General features: G+C 36.0%; 1 protein-coding gene across 1 annotated transcript; it reads right to left on the reverse strand.

Annotated features, from left to right (window-relative positions):
• Positions 1-6,652: 6,652 nt before the first annotated feature.
• On the reverse strand, positions 6,653-21,616 carry LOC117333974 (very long-chain acyl-CoA synthetase-like). Its single transcript, XM_033893396.1, has 11 exons — positions 21,539-21,616; positions 17,643-17,907; positions 17,403-17,513; positions 16,994-17,209; positions 16,487-16,645; positions 15,216-15,340; positions 14,737-14,928; positions 14,330-14,438; positions 12,449-12,644; positions 8,029-8,126; positions 6,653-7,495 (listed from the first exon to the last, which is right to left on the reverse strand). Exons 1-11 carry the CDS (start codon positions 21,614-21,616, stop codon positions 7,185-7,187), a joined length of 1,860 nt encoding a protein of 619 aa, XP_033749287.1. The 3' UTR covers positions 6,653-7,184.
• Between the last annotated feature and the right edge of the window lie 4,156 nt (positions 21,617-25,772).

Here is a 25,772-nt window from a genome sequence, read left to right on the forward strand (position 1 = left end):
TGATTCCCAATGAGAATTCGAAATGATACGCAAGAATAAACATTTTCAGTGGTAACCCTTTAAAATGAAAATTAATACATTTGTAAGCATTTTCAATAGTATATTTGCTGACTTTCTGTGTTACCAGTTGTATTTTGAAAAATGAAATAGACATAATTCTATTTAATAGTACAATTATCCAATCTCTTCCAAAAGATATTAAAAACAATTGAAATTAAAATCTTAAAGGTTTAAAATAAATCATTAGATTGTATAAGAACATTAAGATAATGATAACATATACTTAAGCATTGAACGGCTTTCAGTTGGCATTCATAGTCAATATGAATGCCAACTGGACAGAGGCAAATTCCATGAAGCGCGGTAGCGCTTCATGTTGAATTTGCCTCTGTCCAGTTGGCATTCATATTGACTATGAATGCCAACTGAAAGCCGTTCAATTCTTATATTTACCATCTGCGATTTTTGTTTTGAAATTTTCAAATTCAAATTTCCCGCGCTTACCAGTAGCAGAGATCACTTCCTGTTGGCAGTTCATAGGCTGGTGAACTCGCAACTGAATTGGTAGGGTTATATAGTGGCAGTGCCATACAATGGTAAATATATCTGTATAAACATGTATATCTATATCCATTTGCATTTGTGTACGTTTCATTTTTTTGTATTTCATTTTCACAAGACAAATCAAAAATAGGTCACATAACCCTTATTGTTAATTCATAAATAAATGGTGTAGTTTTTATATATTTATATATATATTTTTGATACAGTTGTATTTTTTTAAATGTGTTAAATTTATATAAACAGTGCCTTTCTGATTCTGAATAGTATATGTTTTCATTCCTTATGTGTCAGGGTCTACATAACTTGCAAAGATATACTGTAGCATCTCGTATGTCTTCATGGATAATACTCGCTGATACACATCATTTTACCAGCGGTCATGATATTGTGTCTGCCATGATACTTACATTGTATATGTTTCCCCTGAGGGAAAACCATGGTCCATTCCTGATGAGTTTGCTTGTGAAACTATGGTCGATTTATGACGAGTTTGCTTAAGAGTCTATGATTGATTCAATATGAGTTTAGTTTAGAGACAACGGTCTATTTCTGACGAGACTATGAATGATTCCTGATAATGTGGTTTAGAGACTATGGTCGGTTCCTATACTATCGTCGGGTCCTGGTGAGTTGGGTTTATATACTATGGTCGGGTCCTGGTGAGTTGGGTTTATATACTATCGTCGGGTCCTGGTGAGTTGGGTTTATAGACTATGGTCGGGTCCTGGTGAGTTGGGTGTATAGACTATGGTCGGGTCCTGGTGAGTTGGGTGTATAGACTGTGGTCGGGTCCTGGTGAGTTGGGTGTATAGACTGTGGTCGGGTCCTGGTGAGTTGGGTTTATAGACTATGGTCGGGTCCTGGTGAGTTGGGTTTATAGACTATGGTCGGGTCCTGGTGAGTTGGGTGTATAGACTATGGTCGGGTCCTGGTGAGTTGGGTTTATATACTGTGGTCGGGTCCTGGTGAGTTGGGTTTATATACTGTGGTCGGGTCCTGGTGAGTTGGGTGTATAGACTGTGGTCGGGTCCTGGTGAGTTGGGTTTATAGACTATCGTCGGGTCCTGGTGAGTTGGGTTTATATACTATGGTCGGGTCCTGGTGAGTTGGGTTTATAGACTATGGTCGGGTCCTGGTGAGTTGGGTTTATAGACTATCGTCGGGTCCTGGTGAGTTGGGTTTCTAGACTATGGTCGGGTCCTGGTGAGTTGGGTTTCTAGACTATGGTCGGGTCCTGGTGAGTTGGGTTTCTAGACTATGGTCGGGTCCTGGTGAGTTGGGTTTATAGACTATCGTCGGGTCCTGGTGAGTTGGGTTTATAGACTATCGTCGGGTCCTGGTGAGTTGGGTTTATAGACTATCGTCGGGTCCTGGTGAGTTGGGTTTCTAGACTATGGTCGGGTCCTGGTGAGTTGGGTTTCTAGACTATGGTCGGGTCCTGGTGAGTTGGGTTTCTAGACTATGGTCGGGTCCTGGTGAGTTGGGTTTATAGACTATCGTCGGGTCCTGGTGAGTTGGGTTTATAGACTATGGTCGGGTCCTGGTGAGTTGGGTTTATAGACTATCGTCGGGTCCTGGTGAGTTGGGTTTATAGACTATCGTCGGGTCCTGGTGAGTTGGGTTTATATACTATCGTCGGGTCCTGGTGAGTTGGGTTTATATACTGTGGTCGGGTCCTGGTGAGTTGGGTTTATAGACTATGGTCGGGTCCTGGTGAGTTGGGTTTATAGACTATGGTCGGGTCCTGGTGAGTTGGGTTTATAGACTATGGTCGGGTCCTGGTGAGTTGGGTTTATATACTATGGTCGGGTCCTGGTGAGTTGGGTTTATAGACTATGGTCGGGTCCTGGTGAGTTGGGTTTATAGACTATCGTCGGGTCCTGGTGAGTTGGGTTTATAGACTATCGTCGGGTCCTGGTGAGTTGGGTTTATAGACTATGGTCGGGTCCTGGTGAGTTGGGTTTCTAGACTATGGTCGGGTCCTGGTGAGTTGGGTTTATATACTATGGTCGGGTCCTGGTGAGTTGGGTTTATATACTATGGTCGGGTCCTGGTGAGTTGGGTTTATATACTATCGTCGGGTCCTGGTGAGTTTGGTTAATAGACTATGATCGGGTCCTGGTGAGTTGGGTTTATATACTATGGTCGGGTCCTGGTGAGTTGGGTTTATATACTATCGTCGGGTCCTGGTGAGTTGGGTTTATAGACTATGGTCGGGTCCTGGTGAGTTGGGTTTACAGACTATCGTCGGGTCCTGGTGAGTTGGGTTTATATACTATGGTCGGGTCCTGGTGAGTTGGGTTTATATACTGTGGTCGGGTCCTGGTGAGTTGGGTTTATATATTATGATCGGGTCCTGGTGAGTTGGGTTTATATACTATCGTCGGGTCCTGGTGAGTGTTCATGTTTTCAACTATGTTACCTGTGATAATATGCGCCATGTTAGATTTTCTACAAATCCTGATTGGAACGTGTTTGATATTATATATGATATATAAACGAATAAAATGTATCAATATCGACAATATTTTGTTATGCATTTTGCTGTATGAAGAAAAGCATACGGCCTAATAGCACGGTTTCGACGCATTCTTTATAATTATGGTATACATTTTTGTAATTGTGCTGTGGTACCAATGTCATTTTTACTCACATCTCGTATCAGACGTAACCTTTGATATGGCCAGAGACATATATACAGAGAGATTGGCAGCTCTCTATTTGCCCTTGTGTTTACATAGTGGCCCCTGACCTTCCCACAATCCTTTGCGGTCGCTCGGTTCAGTCCTCACTAGACGCCATATTGGAGAAAACTTGAAAACCAGACACATAATTATTGATAATTTCTATTTGAAATCATCACCAAGATCCAATTATGTGCGTTAATTTTATTAATATCAAAGTGCAGAAGTGTCATCAATATGAAATATATCACAATTTGCTGTCCAAGTGTTTGTATTTTGAGTATGAAAGTCAAGCACAACGCAGGAAGGATCGGCGGGAATCTCCAATTTTCGAAAAGTCCCTATGGGGTTTTCGAGAATACGGATAAATGACAACAATGTGCATGATAATCAAGACCACATTCCATAAGTATGATTGTTTTTGGTTAATGTGGTAACTTTTGTAGTGGCCTAGATAAAACGATGTGCTTTTTGTGTGCGTTTAAAATTGACGATGTTTTGGTCGGAGGTAATGGCTGCCTAATTACAAAACTTGGACATGTCGATAAGACCCAATGGATTTTAGAAAATACGGATAAATGGCAACAATGTGCATGATCAATAAGACTATATCCCATAAGTATGATAGTTTTTGGTTAATGTGGTAACTTTTGTAATGGCCAAAATAAAACGATGTGCTTTTTGTGTGCGTTTAAAATTGACGATGTTTTGGTCTGACGTAATGGCGGCTAATTACAAACTTGGACATGTCGAATAGGACCCAATGGATTTTCGAAAATACGAATAAATGACAACCAGAACGTGTCGAATAAGTTCCAATACATCGATACACACTTGCGCAAAGCCCATTTACCTGCGCTCGCTTGGTTTGATAGGAGACAGGACGCTCTCGATAAGGGATATGCATGAGTGGTCACGAATAAACGTGTACGGGGAAATAGCGATGTTACTAATCTCTCTGTATATATGTCTCTGATATGGCCTTTGACCTTCAACTATTGACACGGCAATCGGGAACCGTCGGCACTTTCCGTAAACGAGAAAATGCGTATTTTCTCGTTTACGGAAAGTGCCGACGGTTCCCGATTGTTGACACGGTAGTTTATAGTTTAAACATATTTTATTGTATCAAATATATACAATAGGATTGGGCACAAGTTTTCCAACTTATATCAAGCCCTTTCCATACAATATTATATAACACATACAAAATATACAAGATGACATTAACAATAAAATAATTATTTAGTGTGGAAGTGTGGATAAGGGAAGGGTAAGGATGGGATGTAAGAAGGTGCAAGTATGTGGAAAGAATGTGACAATCTCCTTCATTTTAATTCTTTTATGAAATAATTTAGACATTTCCACTAGTAATTGAAACATTTTTTTTTTTTTTTTTTTTTTTTTATAAGACTGCGTGAATGATTTTTCTCGACCCAGATGGCACAAGTACACAATCCACAACACGGTAGTGTTGCATTATTTTAGATATGGTGTAATATATGTTGTTATCATGCTGTGGAACATAAGACATAACCGTGGATATGGTCATTGGCTTTCAACTATCAAACTAAATATAACCGTTACTTTTAAAATGTTATGGTTAATGTTTAACCGTTTGTCTAACATCAGGCAACTGTCTTTAAATATTACAACAGTATTCCATTAAAATATTGAAACTGACTTACATCATAAATCTATCGGAGGTCTCTATGACTATATGGTAGAGATTGATTTCAGGTTGATCCTAGCGTGCCTATCTGAAGATGAAAAGTGTTCTGGGCCCATTGATATCGTGTATGCACCATGAGGTGAAGTGGTTGCAGGGACTCTTTGTGCATTGAATTGATAATTTCATTGACCCTCCTCATAGGTATAAGGTCCCATTCCTTATCCAGCGCCAACATAACTGAGCGACATTGATTGGAGGGCTCGGATTTCGTCTTATTATTCTGTGCACCTCATCCAATAGATACGCAATAGGGGAGAGGTCAGATCATCCTGATTGACGAGTGTACTATACAAATTGTATGTGCATGGATGGAATTATCACAGACGACAGAGATTTTTTCCTCAATTATTTTAATTACATTACTAAACATATTTAATTTCTCGTAAACCAGTCAATTTCTAATTGTGTTTATTTTTCCTGTCAGTAATATCTATAATAGATCTACCAGAGCGTTCTTTTATCTGCATTTGTTTGCCAGGATATTAGATCCCGTGGTATAAGATTTAATGATTGTTCTTAAACGAAAATTATGAATACTATAATAATAATAAAGATAACTTCCATCCATAAACTGACTTGAGTTACGATATACTCGCATCGATATACAATTACCACAAAAGGTCATAGAGGATGCTGAATGATTTCTCGTTGAACATTATTAATCTGAGAAAAAAGATATTTTCCCGAGGCACCAGGCAGAGGAAAATATCACCTTTATTATGTTAAAAAATCAACAACTGATTTGATATATAAAACGATGACTATAATGCCATTTTTGCTATATAAATAGTGATTTAACACAGCCTTGAAGTAATTCGTTTACAAAAAATATTGATATATTAATTTAAAAATAAGCATGTCTAATTAATCAAAAGGAAAACAAATATTGTAGAGATATACATTTATTGGCATTAAATTTCGAGTATTTTACTATACTGTTCATGTAGGTTAGTGTTTTTTATTCCTCAGCTGCACAGAAAGGGCAATGACATTTGGATTAACACCATGGTATTTTCCCGCCAAATGATCCAGGAATATCTTTACCTCTGTAGCCATGGCGTGTTCGATGATATTCTATGTGTATGTTTACAATAATATTTTGTAGGGCAGCGTCCGAAATACAGCCAGAACTTTTCTTACCAAGCCCGACAATACGTTTTGTACGACAAATCTATTTTGTAAGTTGTCAAATTCTAAAGCCTCAGAAAATTCTCTGCTACCATTTAAAGTCGGGGTTAATAATTTGCGATATTAACCTCTAGTGAAGGAACTTGTCAGTTTCATTGCATTTTGCCAAGACCTGTCGGAGATCAACCAGAAAACGGCAAACATCAAAGTCTTAAAACAAACATGTATGCGTCTCGTAAGACTAAATAGTTTACCCGTGCGATACGAGTGAATTATATGTTATATTCAACTCAAGTTCATTTATTACTTTGAGCTATACCGTATATTTAACATATAAACAAAAACACACACGCACCACTATCACACCTACAGTACGCCTAGAAGTGTAGAGAGATATCTAGCACTGCATATGATAATAACTATTTAGTGATTAATAAACTCTCAAGACGTTAGCTTAATTTAATGCAATACCACGTCTTCTATTAGCAGTTTTTATATAGTTGGCCAAATTATATAGATCTTCAACTGGAATCCATTCAATTATTTGAGTTTTTTTAAGATGAAAAGAGAATAATATAGGCGTCGAAAAAGGCCGGGGATCAATAACATAATCATTTACACCGTAGTCTTGATTTTTTAGGCGTGACAACAAAACAGCTTCACTTTACTCATATTATCTGCTACATTTTGCTGCTTGAATAACTTGTGAAATGAGTATGTCATTACAAACTGCAATGTATTTTGCAGAAGAGCAGCAAACTGATTACTTTACATTTGCTTCATTCGGATCTTAAAGTCACTTATCTGTTTTGTATTACGTTGATAATTTCTGATATTTCATTGGTCAGAATGTAATAAGCATTATTGTCAGGTGGGTTGACAAAAGGTTTCCTCCTGAAAATACAACATCAGAAACATAATCAAGATTCAGCCTATGTAGGTCCATTCCGTAAACACTAGTTCATTTTTTTCAAACCGGATGTATATATTTTCTTTGGTATATATATGTAGATATCATTTCTGATTAAAAGGTTACTTTAAATAAAAGTACAGAGATACAGATTAGCAGTAAAATATTATAGTCTGGAATGAAGTATTCTTTCCTTTGAAGACTGAGTTAGACGGGAATACGTCTTCTTATCATTGTCTATGTAATACATTGGATCCTTGATCATGTCAACATCAAACCCTTCTTCTACCAGCTCGAGTTTCCGGTGTTTCATCGTCTGCGTCACGAGAAATGTCTTCTGAAATCGGATGAATATTGGCCGGGCGTAATTAGGTAAGTCGTTCTGGCATAGTCTGTACAATGACTGCAGCATAGCGGGAGTAACGTCTTTATTGTCTTTCACAGTTATAGCAGCCATCCCAGCTCTTCCTTCCGTACCTTAATTGGCAATATAATTATACATGCATATTCGGTAAGGCTTTTCCAAACTTTTTTAAACGGAATGCGTGAAACAAGTTCTGACTATTAATAAAAGCTTGCGATGTCAAACAAACATATAATATAAGCTTTTTGGTTAAAGCTATAGACTAATCAAACTAATTTGCCATCGGTATAAGTGTGGTTTTGAAATTTACAGTTTGTCTTTTAATGCGTAACTATTTTTTGTCAAACAAAGACCTTGCCTGTTTACCTGGCATTTGTACCCCGTATACGTTGACGTCTTTGTTTACCTGGCATTTGTACCCCGTATACGTTGACGTCTTTGTTTACCTGGCATTTGTACCCCGTATACGTTGACGTCTTTGTTTACCTGGCATTTGTACCCCGTATACGTTGACGTCTTTGTTTACCTGGCATTTGTACCCCGTATACGTTGACGTCTTTGTTTACCTGGCATTTGTACCCCGTATACGTTGACGTCTTTGTTTACCTGGCATTTGTACCCCGTATACGTTGACGTCTTTGTTTACCTGGCATTTGTACCCCGTATACGTTGACGTCTTGAACGAAGTCGAGAGTGCTGATGACGTCACAAACCTCTCGTGTCGATACGTTTTCGCCTTTCCACCTGATGGTAAATAAAAAGTAAATAAAAAAAAATGGACGAACACAAGAAATCCCTTCCTACCGCAGTTAGCTGCATGATACCTGCACTGAGGGATAGACCGCAGGAAGTAAATTTAGTTTATCTTTCGCATGTTTTAGAAATATTTACTGATAAATCACACCCGCAGATTTATGGGTAATACTTTTAAACGGTATTATTTACTAGTCCGTTTCCGATTGTGGTATTTTCTCAACGAATTACCGCTGCTCCCAGGTCAAATTCGTCACCAATGTTATCACACGGCAATCCGTGCGTAAATCGAACTTACTAACAAATATCATAATATTATGTCAAATTGTTCATCGATAAAGGCGAATATTCTATATCATAATACATACACATGAGCACAAATTAATTTGTTAATTGATATAGTTCAATATCCTTTAAGATACTAAAAACGTTGATACATACTGCATGATCACATATCAGATTGTTCGTCGATATAAGTCAACATGCTCTATCTAAGCACAAAGTTTATATAATTGGATTTAATTAAAACATAAATTAATTTATACTATCTATTTAATATACAATCAGTTTAGTTTCCGGACTGATATATAAATAGTCTGGTTTTGTTATTAATTATTTGTGGTATTTGATATAATTTCCGGATTGATAAGATTTTCCGCTTGGGGTTTTAGTATCTCCCAGAATGGGACGTCGTGTGATCTTTTGATTTGGATGATCACGTGACTACTACAGAACATTTTCACAAGCACGAAGAATTGGTTTATCTAAGTGATTTTCAAATACCCACCTCCTCCCCTGCTTCTATGTCCTCCTAAAGTTAGGATGTAGGGTGGATTGCATTTCATATTATGGTTTTACTTGTATGTATAATGTAAAATATTACTTGTATGTATATGTCTATTGATATTATTGTTTTACTTGCGTGTATAATGTAAAAGCTTACTTACATGTCCATGGGGCGTTGTATTGGTAAGAAACCTATCTATTTTGGTTATTTAACAAATGCTCAATTTTCGACAACCAAAGTGTTTGTTGTTATATTGCAAAAAAATAATAATGTATGCTCCAACATGTAAAATACGATGGTATAAGACCACAAGTTACAAGGGAAATAGTCAATGTAATGCAATATAGCATTTTAAAGTATGTATCAGACGTTGATTTGTCTACACGAGATCACGTGATATTTCATTTCCCATCGAATTGCTCTGTGCATCAGTAAAAACGTATCGTATTGCACGTTCGAGCTGGTCGTAAGTCGTAATACTGAATTTCCAACAAACGTCACGTACTTGTGTATATTTTGGCCTTGAACTGTGAATTCTTACTTCCTGTAATCAAATCCTACTTTTCATTACAATACTTTTTAAGATTCATTATAAATCTGGGCTAAATCTCTCAGAGATGTTTAGTAAAGGGGTTTTTCCCAACCACATAAAAATGAACTTATATATAATAATAATAATAATAATAATAATATCTTTTATTTAACCAGGGTAACATATTTAGACAATGTCTAGTTTACAACATGGCCCTGCATCAAATATATTTACACAAGCATGGCATAATTTAAAATAACGATATAATATAACAATGTAATAAATATATAATTATCATCACAGCTTAAATATGATTTATAAATGAACGCTTGTATATCACACAAGTGTTGCTGAAGGACATTATTAAAACACAAGGAGTCGAATATACATACAATGCTAATATAGCAAAAGGTAAAAATTGACAGAATATACACTAATATAGTGTGAATTAAAATGGTACAATGAAGTAGGTGATCTAAAATTAAATTTAGAAGATTGAATATTACTATACTAAAATATCAGTGTAAGGGATGAATCACAGATATAACTATATATTCTATTAATAATCACAAAAGAAATATTTAGAAATTAAAACTAGACTAGTTGAAGTAATTTATAAAATATTGCAGTATATATATATATATATATAGCTAAGATTTTGAGAAGTAAAGCTGTAGGTATCTAGTTTTAAAAATCCCAATACTAACTGAGTCTCTAATAGTATCATTAGCTTCGTTCCATAAAATTGAACATGTATATACAAATGAACGTTTGAAATAGTTTGTTCTGGCTGTTGGAACATACAATTTGTTTGATATAGAAGATCTAGTGTTTCTGCCATTCACATTTTTTACATAAGAAAACATGTTTGTTAAAATACCTGGTGATTCACAATGTAAAATTTTGTAACACAAAACCATTTTTCTAAAATCGTAAAAGTCTGCAATTGGCATCCATTTTAATTTTTCAAAGAGGGATTTGGAGGGAGTACAAAGAATATCTCTAACATTTAATAATATCCTGGCTGCTCTTTTCTGTAATTTTAAGACCATATCTATGTACATTTTGTTGCTAGGTTTACTCCAGACAGTTGAACAGTACATAAAATGGGGGAAAACAATACTGTTATATACGTTGGTAATGACATCATCTGACATAAATGACCTTAGTCTTCTCAACACACCTATTTTCTTGGATATTTTCTTTGTCATAAATTTAATATGCTCTTTCCATGAGAGACAACTATCAATAAAAACACCCAGTAACTTTGCACATTGGACAGTTTCAATCGTGAGATCCCCAACTTTCAAAATCAGCTGCCGACATCTTGCGAGTTTTTGAGAGGATCCTATCATCATACATTGGGTTTTTGTTAAATTCAGACTTAATTTATTATCTTTCATCCACTTAATCGTGTTTGAAAGATCTTCTGACATTTTAGCTTCTAGACTTTCTACTGTGTCCCCCCTCACACTCTGCGATGTATCATCTGCGTACATCATTGCTACAGAATGTTTTAAACATTTTGGGTAATCATTAATGTTTAAAATAAACAGTAATGGCCCTAAAATTGAGCCCTGGGGCACACCAATATCAATAGGGAGAAAATCTGAAAGTACACCGGAGAAACTCACAGCTTGTGTCCTTCCAGTGAGGTACGACCTAAAGAAATTTAAGGCTGAAGGTGATACACCATATGCCTTGAGTTTATGTAAAAGAACACTATGATTAACTGTATCAAAGGCCTTGCGAAGGTCGATAAAAACTACACCAGTAAGATACCCTTCGTCAATATTTCTCAACCATTTATCTACCACACTAACCAGAGCGGTCTCTGTAGAATGGTTTGGTCGAAAACCAAATTGGCTTTCACTTAAAAGTTTATTTGTAGTTAAGAAATTGTAAAAAGTATTATGTACATGCCTTTCTAATATTTTACTTAGACCTGCCAGTACAGAGACTGGTCTATAATTGTTCACAGAGGTGGGGTCACCCGCTTTAAAAATCGGAGTGACCTTTGCTCTTTTCCACTCTGAGGGAAATACACCTTTAGATATTGACATATTAAATAAAAAGGTAAGAGGAGATACAATAGCTTCTCCTGCACATTTCAAAAGTTTAACAGATATGCCATCTACCCCCGTGGCTTTGCCATCGGGCATGTGTTTAATTTGATTACGTACAAAATCTGCCGTAATACTTGGAATGATATATGGTATCTCAGTATCAAAGCTCTCAATGTCCGGAAGGCGGTTGTCAAAATGTTTACCTATATCGGTACCAATATTGCAAAAGAAATTGTTGAAGCTATTGGCTACATCAACTTTATTATCAATTAGAGTTCCATTAACATTGAGATTTACTGAAGTGTTAGATTTTTTACTGGGAAGAAATTCTTTAATTTTTTTCCAAAAAACCTTTGAATTTTGAGAGCATTGCATAAGAGCCTCGTCTAAATAATTTCGTTTAGCTTGTCTAATCTTTAAAAGTACTCGGTTTCTACCTGCTCTGAACAGTGCCCAATCAGAGTCTGACTTAGTTTTTCTAGCTTTGTCATGCAAATAGTCACGATTGTGCATCTCATTAATTATATCGTCATTAATCCATTTTTCAGAATGTGCCTTGACCCGTTTTTCATGAAACGGTGCGTGCTTGTCAATGACACTCATAAAAAGGTCCTTAAAAGAAGCCCAAACATCATCAACATCGTCGAAAACTTCAATTGAGCTCCATGGAACCTATGATATGATATGATATGATGTCTAATATATTAGTTCACGAGAAGAAATCACATAATATATTCCTAACTAGATGAAACATCAGACATTTCGGCAGTAAAATCTAATGATTCTTCTCCCTAAATTCATTACAATAAAATCGCCTTAGACTGCGCTCCTTTTGATAATACAGATATTTATAATACGATGGTGCGATCAATAACACATGGTGAAATGAAAATCTTCAATATCTAGCACTAGCATGCAGGTTTCCTACCTGAAAGTGTCCCCGACACGGTCCCTGAAGTAGATATAGTAGTCCTTGTCCAAGTAAAGAATATCTCCAAAGTTGAAGTATTTGTCACCGTCTTCGAACACATTTCTAAGAATTTTCGTCTCGCTCAGTTTTTCGTCACCCTTATAGAACCCAGTGTATGTTTCCGGTATTGGGGTTAGAAGCAGGCCCTGTTCACCTTTGTTTATCAAAGATACAGATATCACTATAGAAGTATTAATAATTCAAATGGGCTATTAAGGAACATTTCATATATGTATCTTATGTCATTAATCTAACACAATCGGGTGGTTTTTGCCTCGATGACATCAGATACAATTAGTATCTTGGCGCTAAACATTGATCTCTTTTATTCTATGTAAAACTGATTTTTTCTCCAATTTAATGATCTGATCACAAGAAAAACGTTCATATGTGTTTTAAGATAGATCAATTTTCTGTGAATTAAAAATTGTAGTTTTCAACTCTCAGCCATTTGGTTTTCAGGAGCCTAAACAAGGGACCAACAGGAACCTGATATGAAGTTTCAGGCCAGAGGATCCTACATATGAAAACTAAGAGATTTCTAGGAACAACTTTCTCTACATTGGAAATATCAATACTAATCTTAAACTGTCAGCCTGTTTCTGACCCAGGCACAATATCAAATGGACATAAATAGGGACCCCAAGTAAACCTATCAGTTAATCAGAAGTCATTGATAATTACCTATATGTCATTCCTTTGGGGAATCAATTTTATCCCGGGAACCTATCAGCCAAATATAATCTCTTGTCCTTGTGGTTAATGATAAGAAGGCGTTTAAATGGAGAAAAAACAATATCCCGGACAATACATGGACAGGTGACCTTAAAAATGATAGCAATCTTCAACTGTAAAATACAAGATTGTAATCTGCCAGCAATTTTGTTTTCTAGACCAGACTCAAAATCAAATTGGCACAACAAGGACCAAGGGAAACCTACATCTGAAGTTTGAAAACAAAGATCAGAGTACTTCTGAAGACCCAACGATAATAGGATTTTTTTTACGGTGGGTGGACCAAAGATCAAGGACCACAGACAAAGAGCAATTTGAATATTCTAACATGTGATTATGACATCGGTTGGAGGGAAGCCATACAGAATTCGTTCATAAAAACAAGTGATAGGGAGATACACATTCTGGACTTCTCTGCCTTCCGACAAACGTCTAAAATACAGATAACAACATTCGCTATATTTCGTGATCCTTTCATCCTTTAATATTAACTTTTATTCCATTTCGTGTACGATTTATTTGTACGTTAATACGCGAGCAGAGTCAATCGTGACCTCAACTCCCCCGCAATTATTTGTACGAAAATACAAAGTCTGGATAGCATCCATATTGATTCGGTCGTTATCATAGTTTACTTTCATACTGTGTCACATAATCACAAAACTCAGCAAGACATGTTTACTTTTAAATTCAGACATGTTCAGAATTTAATACTTTTAAACGTCGTTCCCAATGTAAGCTATCGGTTACCAATATAGGAGTCTTACAGGATCCTTGCCTCGAATAACTCACCAATCGCGAAATTAAAGCCATTTTAAGATCACGGATATGTAGAATAGTATATTCGCGAAATCTAAGCTATCTACATTAAACTATAGTATTCATACTGACAGAATTAGCTAAGTTTAACTAATCATGTTTTTAAACTTTATCTGGAAATCCTATTCCTACAGGAAGGAAATATTTGTACCAATAATACATATGCTCCATTCTATAAAGCCTATATAATACATAATATAACAATATTCTTCTTACTTTATTTCACTTTGTAACTTATTGTTTTTTTCCGACATCCTCTAGGGGTCCAACTGCGTCATACATTACCTGGTTGGATTTTGATGCAGTGACCTGCTTTGTCGCGCATTGGGGTGTCCTCAATTGGGTCATACCGTATGATATGGATGTCCCCGAATTGATCTTTACTTGCCCATCGCTACCAAATACAAATGGTACAAAATCTCCATCAAAATTTAAATTCAATATTTTCTTTTCTTTTCTGTTTTCTGAAATTAAAAAGGCATGTCATGGTTTTGGAAAAAACAAGTGTGTCGAAATCCGTCAAGTATATATATATTTTTTATAATGTTAATAAGTGAAAACACGAAATAAATCCATCCTAACTCAAATGTTTGAAGTCGCGTTATGGTCAGAAAGTATAGGCGTACTTAGTTAGTGACAACCAAGTTAGATATTATAAGTATGGACACGCTCAAGCAAAAGTGAATTCTCACCATCAAGGGTGACAGCCGCCCTAAGGCCCCGACCTTTTGGGTAGTATTCACTAATACTCCAGTGCCTTCCGTAGCCCCAAACATTTCTATGATCCAAGGAATGTTGAAGCGTTTCTGAAACTCTGTCCAGATGTCCGGTCTTAGACCATTTCCGAAGGCAACTCGGATCTTATGGACGGAGTCAAGAGGAGTCTTTAACATAGCAGGTATGAAGATAAGATTCAAATCAACTTTAGGCATACAAACATTTCGATTCAGGGTATTTTATTTGGAACTGCATTTAGTATAGAGAAACATGTCATCACATAGATAAAGGTACATTCAGGAAGTCTGGATATGTAGATATTACAGCCATCAGTATTAAATGAAAATAAGAGCACATAGAATGCAATCTATTTGAAAGGTGAATTTGGAGAAAACAATTAAATGTGTCTGCCAATCTAGTAACGGTTTTTCCTATACTGAGAATGCAAACATACCCGCGGAAGTGCAAGAATGTACCGGAGGAGCTCTCCTATGTATTGTAAGACGGTAACGTCGTAAAGACGACAATCCTCGAAGAAGTGGCTGGCAGAAAACTTTTTTCGCAACACTAATGTAGCCCCTACACGTTCAGGAACAGATGCAACATTTAATTGATTTTCTAACGAATAAAATCCATGTTTGATAAGCAGTCAAATATAATTGCATGTAGTATATTACAGAAACGATGTATATATCATCTTTATATCAAAACCATTCCGAACATTATTCGTAATCAATTCCTAAATTGATATCAATCACGACAGCCATTGTACACACGTCGTTTTGATCGCCTGTCGTGTACGCATATTCGCCTGAACGATTCAATCGCACATTCCTTCTATTGTGTAGACTCATGCAAACATAGTGAGCATACCGCACATCGGATAACGTTGTGCGAGCCCAGAACTTTAAACAAGATGTTCAAGCTAATCTTTGGAATTAAATTTGCTATACGCATTCCCCGTGGAAATGCTTGTGAATTGATGACTCTGTTCACTCACAATTAAACGCAACGTTATAAACGGCGACATCATCGGTAACCCCCGAAATTTTAGTAGCTATGGTAAATGATCGACCTAAACAGGTTTTCCGATTAAGGGCCATAATTCTTCATTCCAAGCCTATAATTTGGAAACTACGTGTTACAGAAACTATTACCATGACAAAATTTGTTATACAGATGTATTATGGAATGCTGCACACCACTATCAGTTCTGTTGCCATGAAAGCAAAGCTGAAGCACAACGTGGCTTTGATTGGTCTAAATTTAATTATTGGTCGATTCTGACCAAATTTGGCGTACAGGTGTAAGGGGATGCAAAGCATCACTGTATAGACCTAGATATACATATATAAGCAAATAGTGGCCTTTTATTCGATTAAAAATTTAGACACTGCCGCATTTCAATTAAATTTAAGTTTTAGGTCAATTAGGGATACCGAATAAATCATTGCATCTGATTGGTTGAAAATTAAATATTGTTTGAAATTTTTTGATTTCGTTAAAAATTCGCATATGAATGATTCGTGTTTGTGCTTTAAACTCGATTTCGACACTTTTGGGTATAAGTTATCCTTAGGTTAGCAGTTCTTGTTAAAGTTTTGAGCTGATGCATAATTTTTGAGCAAATAAACATGATTGTTACAAGATATTAAACTATATATCTCAAACGACATACCCCTTCAGCCAATATAAAAGCTTGTTTTAATGCGGATTACGTCGTACCTTGGTTTAACACGTTGAAAAGGCAGAGTAACGTGGCGGCGCTGTGGTACAGAGGTGTGACAACATATACTACGTCACTGGAGCTGAAATCAAACATGGCGTAGATCACTGACGCCCAAATAGATTTGGCATGATTGATGATCGCTGGTTTTGGAAGTCCTGCGAAGGAGCACAATTAAACAGGTGTACTGAGTATACATACATTACAGATAGTTACGTCATTGATTTAACAATGGAGAACAATAAGCATATGTCAGTTGTTCAAAGGAACGTCAATCACCAATTTACCTGCTTCAAGAATAAAAGTGTGACATTTCTGTCTATATAATTTTACAATAATTTGCTCAGGTAATAACAGAAAGCTACACTCATATTTTACATAATCATTCTGATGTACAAATAAGTAGAAACATTCATTAAAGTATGATTGGTGTCCAAATGATTCACTAATATATATACTGTAAACCAAGGATAAAAAACTGTATATGGTGTGATGTTTAACAGTACCTGTTGTTCCAGATGTGTATATAAAACACAGAGGGGACGTTATATTCACGTGTGATCTGGCGGATTTACAGACGTTAACTGGCAGTGTGCGCAAGATGGCGTCATCAAATGAAAGTATGCCAGGGGGTAGACTTCCCTGGGCCTTTCCCTGAACGTATACAGGTACGGCTGGCAGCGCATCTTTGATCTCTATAAGTGATTTCAACAGTTCTTCACCTGTCAAATTCAGGTAAAATAATTGTTACCAAGATAAAACGTTGCATTTAGGAAGTATAAGCATCTTCTTGTTTATAAACGACACCAAACATCAAAACTAGGTCAAATATCCACATGTAAAATATGTTCACGAACCATGCTTGTGATGCTGGAATATCCAATTATATCAACAAACATTCAGCACAGTACATACCTGCCCCGATGATGATGACTTTGGCGTTGCTGACATTAAGAGAGTGCAACAATGGTTTCGCTGTCAGATGATAGTTGATGAAGGCGTCAGACAGCCCAACTTTCATCAGGCCTACATAAAAAATGTATCCTTTTGGTGATATTGGATAATTTGAAATACAAATCATACGTAGGACTGATGTATAAATGTTTGAATCGAGGAAGATAATAATTATAACGAATTACATTTTATTCTGCTTACCTAATAATGTCCACACGAAAGCGGCTTCATTATAGATCATCGTGGCTACAGTGGCATTGGGGGCGAGGTTCCAGGTCAAGGCCAGGTTTGCCACTCTGTTAGCCATGTCGTTCACGATCTCGTAGCTGTACATTTTACCCTCGTGGATAATGAAGGTTTTCTTGGGGTTCCTGGCCACGTGGTCTTCAAATATATCCACTAGAAATTTTCCAGACGACAAAATCTCCCCTGTCAGTTTTGCTACATGTCTTGCACTTCTTATTGTCTGAAACGAACAGACATATTGCATACAATTATCTAGTCGTTAAGGGCGAGTAGCGATTCAAAAGGACAAACTGTTTTTTCTTCACTTGGTCACATCGCTCTGGCCCAAGTCACAAGCTCCTATGAGACAAAATTGACTATCTTTTGCCTAATTATGCTTCAGACAAAATTAAATCTAACTTCATCCAGTCGTTCAGGACAAGTGAGTCGCGATTAAAGGACCCGTCCCTCTTGCCCCACGAGAGTCACATCATCCATTTATACAACATTTCCACCCCTCTGGCCCCAGAGGATCCACACCCTCCATTATACAGCATGTACTCTCCGTTGTTCCACCAGACTCCAAACCAAATTTCATCAGAATTCGTTCAGTCGTTCATGACAAGCAGAGATTTAAATAATAATAATAAAAAAAAACATAAAAACTCTTTTTTCCTTATTATATCACACCCCTCTGACCCCAGACAAGTCACGCGCTCCGATTATACACGATTGGATTTCCTTTGGCCAATAATGATCCAGACAAACTTTCATCAAACTGCATTCAGTCGTTCAGGACAAACCGAGATTAAAAGGACCCGCCCCTCTGGCCAAATTGGGAGTCATGTTCTCCATTTATACATCATTTCCCGCTTCTCTGGCCCAAGGGAAGCGCATCCCCCATTTAGGCAGCATTTGATTTCCATTGCCAAATCATACCCCGAACCGATTTCATCAGAATCCATTAAGTAGACTTGTAGCAATTTGAGAATTTACCTGTATTTCCACTACTATCCCCACCCCTCTAGCTTCAGGGAAGCCACATCCATCATTTATTTTGCTTTAGTCCCATTTTTCCATTGCCCAATATTACTTCCGTTCAGTCGTTCATGGCTAGTAGCAATTTGAAGGATTTAGCTGTTTTTACACCATTTGGACCCGCCCTTCTGTTCTCAGGCGAGCAACACTCTACATATATGTATACAAACCTGGATAGCATTTGCCCTACAATTTCCCTGACCAAATTTAAACAAAACGCATATAGGCGTTCAGGGCTAGTGGCGATTTAAATAAATGCTGACGGACGATGGCCGGCCGGACGGACGAACGGCCAAGGTTGACTTGTTGGTGTAGTGTTTTGTCTGTCAACTTTTGGGGTGCAGGCCGCAAGTCGATCAGATTTTCGAAATATGTTTTTATTTCCGTTCATACCGTCGCTTAAAAGCACATGCGCAGTGAGATTTAATGTTGAATTTTGGGTTGAATTAAAAAGGAAAATTACTTTAGAATGCATCTCCTACGGACACCGAAGATATTTTGAGGCAATGAATCGGTGAATGCACCCCACAAGGATGTTGAGTGAGTACGGACAGACGCTGTGTCTTGGAATAAGCTCACCGATCCTTAGGACCAGTTGATATGTAACCTTAAATGAACTAAACAAAAATATTTAAAAACGTTCATGCCTTAACGCATAATGTTACGCTAGTCATCTTTTGACTGTTTATGTACAATGTTAGCATGAATATCAATACTTACATTTAAGGACTCGGGAGTCGAGGGAGGGTTGTGATTGGTGGTTTTCGGTATATAAAATAAATATCTGAATATGACACAGCTATAGAACTTCAAAGATGCTGATTATTCTTAAGATGTGTGTACAAGTAACCTAAATAACTCAATTATTTGCATGAATATTTGTTTGGTGAAAGATGCTTTTCGATATTTTTGTGTTGTATTTGATATGAGAAATATTTCATACCGCGTTGTTAAATGTTTGGTGTATAAACAAAGATAATATAATTTTTTTATTTTTGTTTGTTCAAGACGTATCTTTATTTTCATTAATTTCACATTAATATATTACTTAACGAAACATTTTTCTTTCTAGAGTGCCTGCCTGTAGAGAAATAGATTACTATTTTCATTCCCAACTGTATGTTCGTCATTTAGTCCAGACTTGTTCGGATTCATGTCTTCCGTCATATTAAAACATTAGATAGTTGAGTAACGTGTCAAAAATATCATCATGTCAACGGATGAAACTTTTACAACTTTCTTTGCTTCAAAATGATATTTTAATTTTTTTAACAAAAGTTATATGTATCATGTTAACAGGAAAGCTACTTATGATACGACAATGTAACGCAGGCTAGGCAAAGACGGCAACCGGACACTAGATAGTGTTACTTTTAGAAGACCATAATTGAGCACGAAGCCTCACCAAAAATTTGTGTAAAGATAGATATTATATTAAACTAAATCTAAATATCATAAGTAAAGAAAAACAAAACAAAAAACAAAACAAAAAACAAAACAAAAAAAGAAAACAAAACTTTCTTACCGCGATGTCGTCCGCTAAATAAGGAAACAACGTCCTCCATGCCAACAGTCCTGTTGTTGCTGTCCCGGCCAACGCCCCGAAAACAATTTCCTTTCGTGTCGGCATCTTTGTTTCAAAAGACTAGATTCTGTAGATCATTGACTATACATCCAGGAGTAAAGCTGTCGTAAACATAAAAAATCTACTTGTGGTTCATTTTTGGTAGGTTATACATTTCAATATCAAAGCTTTATTATTCAACCGAAATGTAATTAATGTTTATCAATAAACAAATGATAAGATTGCCTATTTATTACATAGTTACCTTGCTATAATTACTTAGTATAAACGCACACCTGACAACAACTACGTCTGATAGGTTGTACTAATTTTTATAATTTCAATACGTCATAGTAACGTCTCGAAAGACAAGGGGGATTATAAGGTTTTGTTTGTCTGTTTGTTGGATTTTTATAGCTTTTATTCTAGCAACATTGCCGCTGTGAGCTTTGGTTAGCTGAAAACATACCCGGCTATATTTTGTTATTTCGCTTTGTTGAATTAATATTGTTACAAATAACAGTACTGCAGTTAGCCCAATTAATCTGTAATAAAGACATCGTCATGCACCATGTTACATGTAAGAAGATATGACGATGGCCGGTAAGGGGTCATGTTCAGATGATATTTCAACCATACAATCAAATGACTGTTTCCCCGGGTTTTTTTCGGAGAGCTTTTATAATAGCAACATTGCCGTTGTAACCTTTGTGAGCCCCTGTTAGTCAACCAAACTAACATGGCTGTCCCAATCGAAATAAAGAATACAGCAAAAATAGAATTCATGTAATCTGTAGGGCGTGTTGAGATGTCCATGCTATAATGTAACTAAAATTTTGGTTTGAATAACATTCCAGAGACACTGTGTCATACATTTTTAAATAAATTTATACCATTGAAATATAAGAAAAAAAATCATTCTACATGTATAAAAGCGATATTTTTCACCGGTGAAAAAAATATCAATTTTTCTGATCTGACCAATTAAAACACTGCTTAAAAACGACAATTTGGAAAATTAAAAGCTGACCCGGTATAGTTTGCTTAAAAATGTAATAAACAGAATGTCAAACAGTATCTTCAGTAGTACCAAGATATTTCACACGTGTGGCTAATTGTAAATATTTTTCACACGTGCTCATGAAATGTATTTGGTATTTCTGTTATAAAACTTATATATCCTATATACATTCTGTAAATGAAGGGTGTTCTGAGATATCAACTATATGATAAGGTTAAGTTTTACATACATATGTTGAGCAATCTAAACGCAAAGCTTTGAAAGTAAAATGTTGACAGCTGCCGCCATCATCGTTGTCACTATCGCAATCGGAAAAAGAAGCACCATAGTCTTGCTTCGCGACTTCGTCGTAGGCGAAACAAAAACGAACAGGTAAAAGATTTACTAACGTTTCCAATAGGGTTTTGATTTTCAGATTAATTTGTACTCGCTGCCAAGCAGACATATATGAGACATGTTTAGACTGACTGAAAAAATTCCCTCGTATGGTAAGCATTGAGTTAAAAGGGTCTGTACTTAAATCAGATTTGATTCAACCATGTAACGCGTAACCTGGATATACACATATAGCAGTTAGATTTGTCAAATATAGAAGACTCTGTCTTGTGATTGTGTAGTTTGCCAGCACATCATGGTGTACTGAAACTATTATAAAGTTTGGGTGTGTGTTATTCGAATTGTAGCAAATAGTATTTGCCCCACGTGCTAATGCTTGCCACTGAGAACTCTTCAGAAATCTTGCGTGGCTGTACATGTATCACAGCAATATTTGCACTTGTGGTCTGAACGTTTATCTTAAACAAATTAAGGCTTGGACATTGAGAGTATTTCACCAGCATCTCTTTGGCTCAGACTTAATATGTAAATCAATTGCATAACCCAATTTTTCAGAGTCCAGTTCATGCTCATGTTTTTTAGGTTATGATAACGCATTTCTTCTAGCTACTTATTTACCATTGTATTGTACACGTATAAAAATAGTAGAAACACCAGGGCATATGATATAGATGCCCCTGTTACCCAACACGCGTTTAAAACGAATGTAAAGTAATCATGTAAATGGCAAATCCTTGTTAACTTTTTCGGACCTTGTGCATTTCTATAAGCCCTGGAAAGTGGAAAGGGGATCAACATAACGAAACAGAACATAACTCCAGTACATCTGATTATGCCAGTATTATCAGTTATACTTAAAACAGCGACTGAGAATATAAGTATACGTCCCAGCTTAAACGACAGGAGGACTTACTAATTCGAAGTTCTGCTATAAGGGTAATCTTAATAGCAAATCTAATGATATTTCAAAAGACTATGCATGACTGCTTTACTGCAATTTAGCAGACCTTGATCAGTTATTAGTATGTAACAGTGATTTTATTTTGAACTCGAAATACAAATGGCGGTGGTGAATAACGTCACACAAATACGGTATATAGATAGATATTTCAAACATCAAAAATGCTCTAATTATACACCATTTAAAACTCTGGACATGGCAAAAAGGCAAAAAGAGTTTAAGGTACAATGTAAAAGGTGCGTATTTCTGAGAAAAAAATTCCGAACTCAACCGTCATAGAAACATTCCTTGTATTATGATCAGATATCCTAATAATATCGAGTAGAAACATTTTGTCACAACCGCCTCTTGTATTTCAAGGTTGAAATAAGATCCATATTTATACGTATGCTCATGTTTTGTGCTAGCGGCATTGTTATTGTTCAGGTTAATTATTTGTATGACTTTTAATCATTCGCTGCTGCATCTAACCACAAAATAATATATGGAACTGTCAGCATCTGCAGCAAATTTTTAATTAGTTTAAGAAGCTCCATGTCCAGATAAACATTTTGGTATATTACATGACTTGTTTTGTGCAAATCTGTGGAAATCTCTTAAATTTTTTTTAAATTCAACATTATTTTCTTGTATGTTTGACCATTCACTTATCCTCTAATTAAATGACCAGATAATGCCCTGGGATATCAAGTACCTAGTCGGTCAAGACTGATTGGACAAAGTATTAGATAAAAGTGTTTACTTACAGAAACATCAGATGCAACCTCAAACGTTCACAAATCGCCTCAACTGAACTTCGTATGGGAGTACTTTGTGAGCTTGCATTAACCATGCAAATCAGTAACCATATATATCTGACTGTCCGTATTTTTAGCTGTCAGAAATAGTAATGTCTACGGCAGCGTATTAGGGCCACTATCAAAAAAAAATATTAAATCGTACGTACGATTTACTAATCCGTACGTACGATTTACTAATCCGTACGTACGATTTACTAATCCGTACGTACGATTTACTAATTCGTACGTGCGATTTACTAATCCGTATAACTTTACACTCACGCACGGCCCTTTATCGACCCCACCTTCACTCAAAATGTTCGCCGTGCAATACAACACAATGCAATACTATTTACATTGTATTCAAAGTTGCATACATTTATACAGTAACATTTAAGCATTGAGGTTGAATTTTTAAATTTTCATCGGGGTATGAAAAGAATTTTTTTTGCAAACTGTATAAATCCGCGTCCGATGAAAATAAAAAAAAATCAACCTCAATGCTTATAATTAATTTCAGTTAATTGTCTTTTTCTAATTCAAAACATATTTTATGTACAATTTTACGGGTTTTATTCGGGATTCTTTTTCTCAAATCAATAAGCAACGTCAATTTCCCTTCGTATTGTGACGTCACATTTTTCGCGCCATTCTCGGAATTTCTTTCATAGAAGAATGAAAAGAATTTTTCGACCAATCACATTTGAGTATTTACCATGAAAACAAAGAAAAATTAATTATTAGCTCATGAGAGTAATTATTGCGACAAACAGTTGTATATGTATTAATGAAAACAATGAAGAATAAGATCAATATTGAACAAGTGTATATTGATCACCTAATTAGGTGGTAAGATAGGTTAAAGAAAAATGAGCACTGGTATTTAAACACTACTGCAGGTAAGGTTTAAACACAGACAAGCGTAATTTACATATATGCTAATATAGCAAAAGGTGAAAATTGACTGAATTTATACTGATTGAGTGTGGTTAAAAAGAGTGAAATCAGGTATTCAAGAAATTCAGAAGTTTTGACACGTATAGAAGAGGAATACCATAAAACAATCGAAGCACAAAGGAAAGTACATACAGCGTAAGTGTTTAGACAAATAACACAATTAGGTAAAAACAGATAAGCAGACGCAAAAACATATTACAATGCAGTGGACAACAAGTCAGAACAAGTCAAAGTTTTCCACTTTTCTGTATTCATCTTGAGGGCCTTCCCACACCCGAGATGCCTCGAACGAGAAAGGTTTAAGTCAATACCTAATCCGTGTTTGTCCTTCGCACATCCTCCCTTCTTTGAAAGTCTGAAACTGTAAGAAGAATATCGTTGCATATTGATCAGATCCTGTATATATTCAGGAGAAATCTTGTTTACAATCTTATGAAACTCATAGTCCATATCTTTTCTTCTCTTTACATGCAGAAAATCATTTTCATGGAGTCTTAATCTATTATTAAAATATGAGGCATAGTCTTGGTAAATAAATCTCAATGCAAGTTCCGAAATCCCGTCCAGTTTCTTAACACTTTTTATACTGATGTGCCATACAAGAAGACAATAGTAAACATTTGTAACGATTAAAGAATACACTTCTTCCTTTCATGGTAAAACAAGAGACAATTCGTTTCAAAACTGAAAGTTCTTTTGATGCTTTCCTACAAATAAAAAAAAATGTAAGTCAAAATTTAGCAAAGATTTTAATTGAAAACCGCATTATTTTACTACTTATCTGGTTTTATGATAGTATCACTAATATCAAAACTATATATCAGCTTACTTTTCACAATGTATTTTAGTTGAAACTTCTCTGTATTGACTTTCATTTGATTTTCTTTGAACCAACTAATTACCGTTTTACAGTCATATTCCATATTAGTAATAAGGACATTAAAATATATATTTGAACCATTTACAGTATTGTCATCAACATTACTGCATAACTCTGGTGTCTAAATATAGTCGGCGTATTGATTTCATCGACAGTGTTATTAATGTATACAGTAAAAAGTGTCGGGGACAACTTACAGCTAAAGTCAATAGAGAAGAGGTTAGAGAGAGAGAGCGTCGAAAAAGCACATAGCAGTATGATAGTCTATGACGTGGTGTCCTTATGACGTTACACACGACAACAAAACGGAGACATTTTTAATGGACCGTCCAATCCAGTGTCTCCCGCTATCACATGGTGATTTTGGCTGATTGCGTTACTGTTGTCAAAGGAGTATGTTGTTGAAAACTTCAATGTATATTGTTAAAGTTTTGAAAAAATTATCGCTTATTCTACCTTCTTCTAATTCATTCTAACTGATCTGCGACAAATAGAAAGCGCCGTTCAGATGTTGTATAATCCTTAGTGACGATATCAATCTTATATTATTAAAAGTAATTAATACAAGCA

This window comes from Pecten maximus, chromosome 9, assembly GCF_902652985.1.
Source record: "Pecten maximus chromosome 9, xPecMax1.1, whole genome shotgun sequence".
Taxonomy (NCBI): domain Eukaryota; kingdom Metazoa; phylum Mollusca; class Bivalvia; order Pectinida; family Pectinidae; genus Pecten; species Pecten maximus.